Source organism: Vidua macroura, chromosome 3 (assembly GCF_024509145.1).
Source record: "Vidua macroura isolate BioBank_ID:100142 chromosome 3, ASM2450914v1, whole genome shotgun sequence".
Classification (NCBI taxonomy): Eukaryota; Metazoa; Chordata; class Aves; order Passeriformes; family Viduidae; genus Vidua; species Vidua macroura.
In genome coordinates, this window is record NC_071573.1 from 13,217,784 (window position 1) to 13,230,296 (window position 12,513).

The 12,513-nt window shown below is 36.3% G+C and overlaps 1 protein-coding gene across 6 annotated transcripts in view; it reads right to left on the reverse strand.

The window, feature by feature from the left end:
• BIRC6 (baculoviral IAP repeat containing 6) overlaps positions 1-12,513 on the reverse strand; it is a 173,445-nt gene that overhangs the window by 128,135 nt on the left and 32,797 nt on the right. For all 6 annotated transcript variants that reach the window (XM_053972189.1, XM_053972187.1, XM_053972191.1 and 3 more), the window contains exons 11-13: positions 9,284-9,433; positions 5,838-6,063; positions 1,519-1,679 (exon numbers count right to left, since the gene is read on the reverse strand). In XM_053972189.1, coding sequence (XP_053828164.1) covers positions 1,519-1,679; positions 5,838-6,063; positions 9,284-9,433 — 537 coding nt within the window. The remainder of the gene's footprint in view (positions 1-1,518; positions 1,680-5,837; positions 6,064-9,283; positions 9,434-12,513) is intronic.

A 12,513-nucleotide genomic window follows, 5' to 3' on the forward strand; every position in this document is an offset into this window, starting at 1 on the left:
AGCATTAAGGAAAAGAGTATAGCTTTTCTTCTATTGTTTTGTTCCATAAGTGAAGATTTTCAGGTTAATTCTGACATCCAGAACTACAAATGGACTGAAATAATGCTGAAAACAAAGGTTCCATTCAGGAGAGAAACATGGACAACCTGTTCTGGCTTTTTCTTTGATAGAACAAATTCCTTCTACATGTTAAAATTTAGTTTTTACAGCAAGGATTAAAAAAATTGAAGAAACTGATAGAACACCTGTTGACTGCTGTCCTGCAGTCACAGCTAGCACTTCTGTTAAATCTAAACCATCTTGAACCCTACAAGAATAGGCATTTCTCAAACAGCATTACTATGTATTAGTATGTATTATTAGAGTATTTTCTTCTTGGGTTTACAACCAGTTTACAGTATTTAAGAGAGTATCTCCAGCACACATATTTTGTTGTTAAAAACTGGGGGATGTTACAGAGTGAAGTTTTATGAAAGAATGTTAATGATCTTTGAAATGTCTATATTCCTTTTTGAAATTTACTGTTACTCTTGTGTTTAAGTGGGATGGTCTTACCAAGCAATTGAAAAAAATAGGAATAAGAGGGAAAAAGGGCTTTTATGATCATGCTTGCTGTTTTCCTCAACAAAATTTATATCTATCAAGGAATTTAATAATATCTGACAGCAAGATTTCTCTGAAATAGCCAGTTCCCAGAAGCTTTGGAAAAAGAAGTGGCCAGATAAAGATAAGCAATTAATGCCTCAATAAAAGGAGGTGCAGCATGTAATACCTTCCACACCTAGCAGACAAGGCAGCAGGACATGAAACAAATGCTCTCACCACAGGAAAATCCCAGTGGAGGTACTTTCACATCAAAGAACTGACTTTTCAACTTATGCTACCCCCTCACAGGTTCCCTGAGAGCTAGTAAGATGCAGAGTCCAGATAGGAGTCTTCCCAAGGCACGAGCATTCCTAACTTTGGTCTACTCTGTCAAGGCTGCAAGGAGTAGAAGGTGAAATCATGCTGCAGCTTTCACATAGCTTAGTCAATGAGCCAAATGATGAGAGAATTTTCAAGGAAACCACGGGAGTTTTTACTTCCATCACAAAACGCCTTGCTATTTTCTCACTGGCAAGTAATCTTCTTCTATGACTTGGAATAATTTAGTATATCAAGATCTTAAAAGAGCATCATTTGTTTAATCAGTCAATCTCCACGACGATTTACAATTGACAATTTATTTTTAATGACTGTAGGATCAATGCAGTACAGAATTATAAGTGAATTCAGTCTTTTTGAGCTATGTACTTTTATTTGCATAAATGTCAAGATTTTGAAACTGTTTACCCAGTTTGTCTCCCCCATATACATTCAAGCATAACTGAAAAGAGCCCATGATACTGGGAAACAAAATAAATCAGTGAAAGTGAAACACTTACACAATTACAAGCAATTTTTCTGATATACATCACAGAGAATAATGAATTAGAGAAAATAAATAATGTTTTGAAAGATAACCTATTTCTTTCTTACCATTGACTTTCCCTAAGCCTGGAGCTTTATTTTTCAGTAAAGTCACTTGAATCTGGGGAATGTTTGTGATGTTTGAATTCAAAACAAATTTGAAGTCCACATGTCCAACCATACAGGCTTTTGGTAGAACTAGTTCAAAGACATGCTCATCCCAGCTGTTGCTGTCAGGAAAAAAGAAGACAATGACCCAGTGTACAGAGAAAATTCCCATCACGCAGGCAGCATCACCCACTCCATTCTGCATCTATGTACACTCTCTTTAACAAGAAGAAAAACTTGTTTTGCGTTAGCTGACAATTGATATGACAGGGAGAAGCAATGTTTACATAAAAGCAGAAGTGGAAAGATTCCCCATTACCTTTATCGCAGTATCGTTTCCATATTACTATAAATACCAGTCACTTATTTCCATGGAAAAAAAGGTACAAGGATAAAAAACCAAACACAACACTACAAGAAGATCTATCAATTAGTGAAGCGTATGAAAGAATGATTAGAGGTACCTACCTTGTAATTTCTTTCAAGTTGCCCTTATCCATTGTTTAACACTTAACAATGTCACTTTCCAGTGGTACAAAATCAACATATAGGAGACTCAAAATACTATTTTCAAAGTATTTTTAAAGCACATTTGATAATTCATACAGGATGAAAAGTGCCTCTTACCAGGTGCACACTCAGAAGGCTGGGCTGTGCAAAAGGGTGCAGCTTTCTTTTATTAAGTCACATTTTTGTTTTGAAGACAAGTTTGGTTTACACTGAAAGTCTAAACTTGAGACAAGTACCCCTCGATGATTCCATTGTTTGATACACTGGGGTTTGCAAAACATAGTTCAAACCAAAGAGCAATGAAAATAAAACTAATTTTGTGTCAATTTTCCTGTTCATGTACGTTTTTAAAACTAACTGAACTTCTTGATCTCCTTAATTTAGCAGTAAATATTTTTTTTAAAAGTAACTTTGATATACTTATTTAGCTGTATAACTGAGAACACTAAGAAACTGAGTATGCTGCTATAAATATTTTTGAGACATCTTTCTAATATCTAATTCACAAATAGGTATTTTAACTTCAATAGCATGCTACACATAAAGTATTGTGCAGAAAACCATTTTAAAATAGATTAAGGAATGGTGCAAATATATTTATTTCTTCTCAGTAATATCCCTGATGGCCAGATCTCCTTCAGGCACATGTAATACAACTTAAAAGAGATTTCAGGTACAAGTAATGAAATGGCATGCCAGCTTTCCACAGCTAGCAGCATAGAAAAGCAGAGATTTTGAAAAGGAAATTGTGGTTATGATTCAAGAAGGCACAGTGAAGAATTTTCAGCTAACTTTACAAAGAACACAGGTAAATAAAATATAATGAAAATTTATCCCACTGCTCGGGGGGAAAAACCCTAAAACCTCTGTTAGTACCTGTAACAGTAAATATTTAGAATAACTCATGCCTTTCCTCTAGCTTGGGGAACACATAATCCAGTGCCAAACAGATGTTGGGGGGGGGGGGGGGGTGGGGAGGTTTCATGTCATGCAAAGCATGGACTAAGTAAGACACTCAAAGGAGCCAGACTTCTGAAACAAAAAGTAATATTCTGCTCATCCAGTTTTAGTTAAAGATCTGGTACAAACCCAGAAATGAATAATAAACCACTCTGCCTGCAGCAGTGTTTTGTAGTCTATGTGTTGCATACAATGCACACAGCCATAGTGAATTACAACTGTTATTTGTCTCCCCTAGAAATCTATTTTTGACAGAATTGAGTAGCAGATGCTCAATAAGCTCATATGGAATAAAGAATCTCCATGAAGGTCTCACATTAATCCAGCAGTTAAGAGACCTTCTTATACCTCTGACAATAAACTTCACAATCTAATTGTCATTAGTTAAAAGACTCCCCTTTAAAGCTTTCATTTAATATCTCACCAGTTGCTTTAAGTACATCCTTTATTCATGTGCAAAGTTTCAAAGTAGCAAACAAATTAATTTACTTGTTATTTTCTCATATATTAGCATATCTATCCCAAATTGATAACCGAATGCAAAGTCTTTTAGGAACTCTTCTACCTTTGAAACCCTTCTAAATCTATAGCATCTTCCTAAAGAAAAACATTCAACCCGTGCTGTGTTCTAAGCACCAATATACCATCATTCTCAACTACAAGATATTTTCCAACACACTTATTCATTCCTTTTCTAGAACTCTGCATTGTCTGATCTTCCACTACAACTGAACATCACTATCTAGCTCTTCCTTCTTTCATATATTTTCAAAGAAGTCTCCGTAAGATGAATATATCCAACATAAATTTGAGATAAAGCCAGGAAACTCAGATGTCACTGTTTTATCCATGCATATTAGGAATTCATCTACCTCTCTTTTAAAAGAATTAACCTAATTTAACATTTCAGTTACATTACACCTGAGGGGACAATACTGATATTTAGATAATTCGCAAGGAAAATCAGACTCTGCTTTTCTTTTTCCTTTGTGCACAGTCTTTTTAAAATAACAAATTAGGATTGTAATATAATGCCATTTTCTAAAATACAGTTACAGGATTATCTCTTTCTATCTATTTGAGAAACAAAATAATTACCATATCAAATTGCATTACTCATCCATCTAACACTATAACCCCACATCGTGATAGGTATCAGTATGAGGCACTCAAAAAGTGATAAAAAGAGATAAAAGGAACCTTATACTAAAGACCAAAAAAATAACCCAGAAATCAATCAGTTATTCTTCCCATGTAACTTTTACTTAAGAGCTAACATGGCTTTCAATCTTAAGACTCTACCCTAAGAACAAAGGGACTGTAATTCAATTTTCATCATGAGTCATATAGCAGCTGTCAAAGATTTCCAGTACTAAACCAAAACTTCTAACTTTTCCTCTTTACAATCCTGTTTTATTTAGCAGCAGGCATAATTCTTTTCCTCTAATGAAACAATAATCATAAGTTAATTTTCCACTTATCCCCTTCCAATTAACAGCTATAACCTTCACTGCTTGCTTAATTGTAACTTCATATTGATAGCTTTTTACTTTTCAACCGTTGCTGAACACATTTGGATAATCAATAGTTTTAACTGGAAGTTATTTTGCAAGGAACCACCTCCCTTCCACTTGCTACATACAGAATATTTGACTTGCACAGTGCAAAACCACAAGATAAATAAAGGCTTTAAAGCCTATAATGCATTGCAAGTTTTCAACTGTAGCTTATGAATATTTATTTGAAGCAAGTCCAACTCCTGTTACGTGTCAGCCCTGGAAACGCCTGCATCTATTACATGTTTTCCCACCTGGAATGCTTCATTATCACATGCTATCTTTCAGCTGTTTATATGACATGCTTTTTTTGCCCCACACATGACCTCTAGATTGCCTAGCACCCTTTGGCCATTTCATTATTTTCATTGTATGGCTATTTCAAGTCTGCATGACAATCCAAATGTTACACATCAGTGGAACAGATGTTTAGATGACCTAAAAATCCTGTAGTATCTTACACACATCCCTTAATAAAACAAAAAATATTTCTATCTACATTGTGTTTCTCAAGCATTTTTCACAAAAAAAACTACACAAAGCTACTTCAGGTAGGTTTTAAGCAGTCCTTCAAGGAGACTGCAACACTGCTGTAGTAGTATTTAGGATCCCAGAGGAATTCCAAATTCTCATGTCACGTGTAAAAAACTAAGTCCTGCTACACATACCATGTTGGTGCAGTTCATTTCAATGAAGATACTGACTAAACTTTAGCACTACAAAGGCTCTGGAGCAGCTTAAATGTTTCATACATAAAGATTTAACTTGAATAGACATAAAACCAAATTCTACCTTCATTTTTTAAAGTAAATTACAATATGATTTAATTTAGGACAACTAATTAGTCACACTGGCACCCACAGTTGCATTTTCTGATTAAATAATGTACGAAAAATGTGTGTATACATAAGAAGGGTGAATCAGACTTCTACAGAAAGTATCAAGAATATCTCTAATTCTGGCAAATGTGATTGTCTATTTATGCCATGTTATGACCACATTTGGCAAATAAAACTCCACCAATTCAAAACCTGACTTTTCAATTTGTTTCAAGGTCCACTAAAATGCCTCTGGCAATTTCATCAACACCTATAATGCAAACTGCCAAATGGGGATTATCATCTTTGCAAACACATGTTCTTAAACTTGTACACTAGTTAAAAACAATTAAATGGCATGAAATTTGTGGTTGTACAGCTACACTAACTAGTGAAGCAATGCACACATTTCCTCATGCACTGTTTCCCTACGTACCTGTCCGTCTGTAGCTTCCAAGTCCGAGTGTGCTGAGCTGCATCCCCATGGTGCTGCTGGTGCAGATGCTGAGGGTGCCGCCTCTGCTGCTGCTCCTGCTGGACTTCCACCCAACAGGGAGGGACAGTGGCTGAAAACCGTGGTGTCAAGGTTTCAAAACGGGTCAGTTCCACCAGGGATGTCAGTGTCTCAAGGGAGAATGGCTGGTCCACCAAAAGATCAACTCCTGAATAATTACAGCACATACATTCATTACTACATAGATATTTTTTCCAGAACATCCTATTAAAAATCGTTTGAAATATATCAGAACTGCTACAGGCAAAATGAACTACAAGTCGTATGAAGGTTTTTTAGTTAAAAAAGAGTAATAAATTCTACACCCCCCCCCCCAAAGCACCACCCAGAACAAACAACAAAAAACAACTACAAAAAAAACCCAACACAAGCAACCAAACATCCCAGCCTTGAAGCCTGTATCCTTTGAAGGCAGTTCACTTGGAATAAATTTTCTAAATACTGAGAGCTCTGAGCATGCTGTCTGGAATTCAGCCAGAGGCATCAGGAATAAGTAATTAGCCAGCTATACTTTGAAGATGTAAAGCTGATTAAACATTTTTTTAATATCCCTACTGACTCAGATAAAAAAAATATTTCATGAAAACAGACATACAGAATTACTAGGCATTTTTATCACTGTTTAAAACATTACTTTGGCCCCTTGTTATCAATATTGACTTGTTTTATGGTGGATTACTAGAACGCTGTTGAAGTTTTACTCCCAATTTACTTTAAAAGAGGGGTAAGTGAAAAACAACATGTTTTATGTTAAGCACTTAAAAGACACTGGGCCTTGACAACTATTTTGTCTTCTTGTCTTTATATTTAGGCCTTGTACCAAGGAAACAAGGGCATTAATTGAAGTACTGAAAACAAAAATATCCCAGGAAGTCAAATACCTAGAGGAACCGCAACTGAAACCAAAAATTGATAATCAGATTTCCTCAGACATACAAAATCCCCAACCAACCAAAAAACCCCAAACTAAACCAAAAACAGACAAAAAAAACCCAAACCAAAACAAGAAAACCCCAAACAAAACTCAACCAACCAAAGGACTCCCACCAAGCAAACTTGAGGGAAATTAAGACATGTATATTTTCTAGTATTTTGAGCATTTTCTCTTAAAAATGTGTTTTGAAGGAAAAGCTTTTACTTGTAAAGAAATCATGGGCTTCAAAAGAAGAAATTTGCTGCCTGACTACTACTGTCACCACTCGAGGTGAGGAGATAATAATACACCAACACAAATACCACCCTCGCTGCAAAACCTAAACTTAGAGAGTATCTTGAAAAACAATCCAGGTTGACTTGGAGGTGAGGCACTTGGACAAGTAATAAATTCACTCTCATTGCAACTATAATAATTTCTACTTTTCAATTTCAGAGGCAGGAAAATGCCAAAGAAATCAGAAATGCTTTAGAAATTGAATTTCAATAATATAGCAAAGATCTTCACTTTTTTAACTGCCAAACGTGAACCTCATTAGCTGGATGACACTGCAATGAGAAGTGAGATCATTGCTCAAACTGTACAACAAGCCTATCTTTGAGCAGACTGGATTTTTCTGCTTCATTTTCCTTCCTCCTCCAACAGAAACAAATCCAAATTCAGAGTATTCACAACAACCACATACATGTAATCAATGCTTAAGACTAAAAATTAAGGACTTAACTTTCCACTGCTGTCAAGTATATTTGGCTTCATTTAAAAATTACAAGATTTTATTACATTCTAACAAAGTGTTATGACAAGACAAACAGCGAACTTGATAACTGGTTTTAAAATGGACAGGAAGACCAATATTCTTTTTTATCTCACTTTGAAAAAAGGCATTATTTTAGATTACTTCACCACAAAAAACCCTCAGTTCTTTAAAAGGAAATAGTAATCTATGATTGCTATAAGAATTACTTATTTTTTCTTAAAGCAATAAAATTTAATATGCATCCAAGCTGCAAATTCAGGCTAGAAAATAAAATGCAAGAAACACATTCTAGAATGCAAACAACAGGGAAAAATAAACACACAAAGCCCACAATATAAAGTAACAATGTATGAGTAGAAGTTTCTGCTTGTTGCAGGACTTCATTTCCCCAAACAGAAGCCTTCCTCTCGAGCTGTGTCTCTGTCTGAAAAACATGCTAAGACAATAGTGGAAGAAAACACTTTTTCTGATTTTAGCATGTAAGACCAAAAGAGAAGCAACACTGATGTTATAAATCAAAGGCTGATCATGATCCACACAAGTACTGACAACCTCAGTACTGAAGAGGTTTACAAAGCCCTGACAATCATTCTCATATATGCTAAGACTCCTGTGTAATTGACTTTAGTATTCTCAAGAGTTCTGCAACCATTTGGTTTCAACAACTCCAATCCAGGCCCTCATTTCAGCATTGGCTTCTTGTGACTTTTAAGCTTCTCTCAGAGCTTTTAGTGACTCAGTTTGACGCCATAGCAAAATAGTACTCAGTTAATCTGATCATTCCTGTGTACCAAACAACTCTTTGGAAACCATTACAGAGCAAGATCAAGCAATATTACAACGTCTAAATTATATGACTATTTAAAGGAGGACCTGCAGCTTGTTTACAACCTAAAGATACAGTTACTTTGAAGTCTATACACAAATAAATCAATTTCTTAATCCAATAAGTCATATTCAAGACTATACTGAAGGCTGGATGGGAACAAAATAAAAAAAAGGAAAAGAATTTCCCTGTATAGTACTGGCCGAATTTAAACAGTAATGATCATCTATTTGACTCATCAGGATAGCGAGAGTTACCATTTGCTTGGAAGTCACTTATCTCTGCTGAGAAGGGAATGCATCCATTGAAGCACATCCTTGACATCTATGTTCTTTTTTGCTTTATTTGCCATTAGCAAAAGAAGGGTGCAGAAGAAAGCCATAGACTTTTTCCCCCTCACATATGTACAACACTTCATTTTCTAGAGATCTTCAGACTTCAGGAATGGCTTCTTTGGTGAAAAAGAGAAGAAGCAGGGGAAATACAGTCCCCAAAGCAACTGCTGTAATACTGCTTACAAATAAACTTACAACAAAAAGCATCTCTTCCTTCTTTCGACTGACTCTTGAGGAATAAAATCAGGGTCACACAGTCTGCCACACTTAAAATCACACGTAGAGACTGGAAAAAGTCAAAGTGTTTTGTTTTGTTTTTTTTAAATCAGGACCTGCTGAAGTGTTATGCTTGTACACACCCAGTGACAGACATACAGCAACTATGTATGTCTAACTTTGGGCAGCAAAAAAAATATCAAGCAGCATGCTTGCAATTAAATAATTGCAAGTCATGTTCAGATGCAGCTTTCAAAAATGACAAAAGTATTTTGATACATGTACATGTGTGCAATTTACCTGTAATGCCTGGACTAGAAGGGTTGGATAAGGGCTTGGTGCCTTCTGATGACTGGTCTACACTTTTGGTAAGGGATCCATCTACAAGTATATCAGCTTCATCGATGTCATCGCAGGTCCCTCCAATCTGAAGGAAATGAAGTTCTCCACCTAAATCATCACAGACAACAAAAGAAGAAAGTTTGAACAGGCATACAGCTAGATTCAACTCGCAAGACAGGTTTGCACTTAAACTGCTATGCAATTATGACAGTATTTATGCAGAACCTGAAATCAGTGAAATTGGACAGGAATACTTACTTTGCTTTACTACTACTATTTTTTTTTAAATGCAAAACAGAACTACAGAAATACTGCAGTTGCAAATGGCATCAAAGGTAAAAACTATATGGGGGGGACAGGTTTTAAAAGGCAATTAACAAAGGAAACCTCAATAGAAACCTAAAATCCTAACCATTATGACAATTCCCATAAACCAAATTATGCTTATTACAGAAAATATTCTACCATGTCAAGTGAAGGTCTATACTACCTCACCTGTACAGAGTGCATAAACTTCCTTTTAAATTTCAATATCTGAAAATTGAAAATTAAATTAATTTCTCTAAATTCTCCTAACTAAGGAGCTCTCCACATTATTTCATCAAACCTAGAATTAAAACACGGATCTAGTCAACAGACAAAAGAGCCAAGTCCAAAATTTTCACTGGACACAATGTATTGATGGAAGCTTGAAATTATTCAAGGAGGTTGCCCATTATTCACCACTACAGGTACACATAGATCAATTCTATCATTTACAGAGAAGTCACAGAACCAAAGAGTGCCAAGATCCTCAGGTCCAACCATTAACCCAGCACTGCCAAGTCCACCACTAAACCATGTCTCTAAATGCCACATCTGCACACCTTTTAAATACCTCCAAGGAGAGTGACTCCACCACCACCCTGAGCAGCCTGTTCCAATGTTTGGCATCCCTTTCTGTGACAACATTTTCCCTAATATCAATTCTCCCCTTGAGCAGCTCGAGGCCTTTCCTTTTATCCTGTCACTTGTTATTTTGGAGAACAGGCCAACCCACTACAATCTGCTCTCAGGTAGTTGCCCAGAACCATAAGGTTATATCCCTGAGCCTCCTTTTCTCCAGACTAATCAACCCCACCTCCCTCAGCTGCTCCTCCTTCATCTTGTGCTCTAAGTCACTGAGAAGGAATGTGTAACTTTACATAATGCTGGGGGAGGGGGTGGGGTGAGAAGAGCTGTTACCAGTTGCAAGAAGTTGAATTAGTAGGATTCAAATCAAGAAGCAAATCCAAGCATAGGCCTTCACGTGATTTTTCTGAAAAATTATCAGACTGACCTTCAGCATCTGACAAACATTATGACAAACACTGCTATACAAAATATCCAGGTAATTTGAAACAAAAAACCTGACAATAAAAATGTAATAAAACCCCAAGATAAAAGCAGGTATATGTCCTGTACCGTGAGGGGTGAGGGGAGTGAAACAGAATTGACAGAGAGGCACAGGGAAAGTGTGAGGCACAGAGAAAAGATGTGAGGCACAGAGGAAAGATGTGAGTCACACAGTTTTGATTTTTTTTGAAATCTCACTAAGAAAGGCCTGACAACAAATGCCTTTATAACTCACTCTTTTATGAAGATAGAAAAACAAATCGCTCAAATGACCAAAATGGTCAGAACAACTCTATGGACAGGATCAGTGCACTGAGCTGTGGGAAAATCCACCCCAGGTCTAGGTAATGTACAGAAGTAGCATTCCTGGGATCTGAAGGGATGGAGATTTTGTCATTATCTTTATCTTTTTATTCTATCTTCTCAAAACACCTATTCCATTAAGCCATTTCTTGGTGGGTCTTTTCTAACTGAGATCCACTAAGAAGCCGGTACCTCCCCTCTCTCAGTCTCAAACCACACATCCTTGGTGCAGAACAGTAAGTACATCCCAAGCAGACCCCAAGAGTGGAGGGGTTAAAAAATAGTTCTAGCAACTAACACTTTTGAGTTTCCTTGAAATTAAACAGCTCATAAATAAGCAATTTTCCTCAAACTTCAAAGAGAATTTGAGACACATTAGAAAACACAGACGTTGACAGCTTCATTTGGTAGTAAGTCAAATTAGTTTGTGTATCACTTTGTTTACTGCTCAGCAGCAAAAATGTCCTTACCATTTTTTCCATACAAGAGAATAGTCATAATTCCTGCATGCCTGAAAGATTCCAGCACTTTTCCAAGGAAAAGTCTGTGCTAAACTTGAGATACCCCACTTCTTCTCATTCGTTTTTTAAAAGGTTCTATAAAGAAGTTTACTATGAACTAAAGTTGTACAGTATCAGCCTCTGCTTATGCACACTTTTCCAAAATGCTGTAGCTGGCTGTGCCCTTATATCACAAAGGAGGCATTTCCTCTCATAGAACATCCAAAGATGACTTTCTGATGATGCATGCTTCATTATTTGTTTCAGTGATACTGCAGTTCCAATAGTCAAGTGCCAGTGGAAATATCTGCACAAAAGTCAATGTCTTTTTTTTTTCTTTTTGTGTTACTACTATTTTTTGCAGCACTAGGCTGAAAGAGTGACTTGTCCAGTGCTTTCTAATTCTAGCCAGGGAGCAAACATCTCAAGTAGCAGTTTATCTGAAAGGTCCCCTGCTTGCATCACTTTGACAGAGGCAATAAATATTTCTATTGTACTACCAAGAAGATATGAAAGCTGACACTGACTGATACTGATACTCAGTTATCACAAAAGAGGCAAATTGGAAACTAGCTTCATTATACCTCCTTCAAAAAACAGGTAACACAATCAAAACATTGTTAATTTAATTCTGAACTGTATTTAAACCCTGCAATTTGCATGGATTCAAGAACCTGGTGGCAATACAAACAGAACACAAGAATCATGAATTTATTCAAATAAATCACAGGCTTCCTTCTGGTTCCAGGAAAGCACCACTGGATCAAACTAGAGAGTATGCTAGTGACTAAGGCCACAGAAGTCAAAGCCAATCAGGTAAGATGTTCCTGCACCCTAGAAGGAGTTTGGGAAGAGTGACACCATTGTCATTAGCCAATCACAGCACTATGACATAGTTGAACAACAGAAAATTAATTAAAAGGAATTAGAAAACAAAACTGCAAGTATGCACTAATTAATTTATAGTCCCCTCCTTCTCTGGTCATTAGTTAGCTCTAAATGTGCAAATTC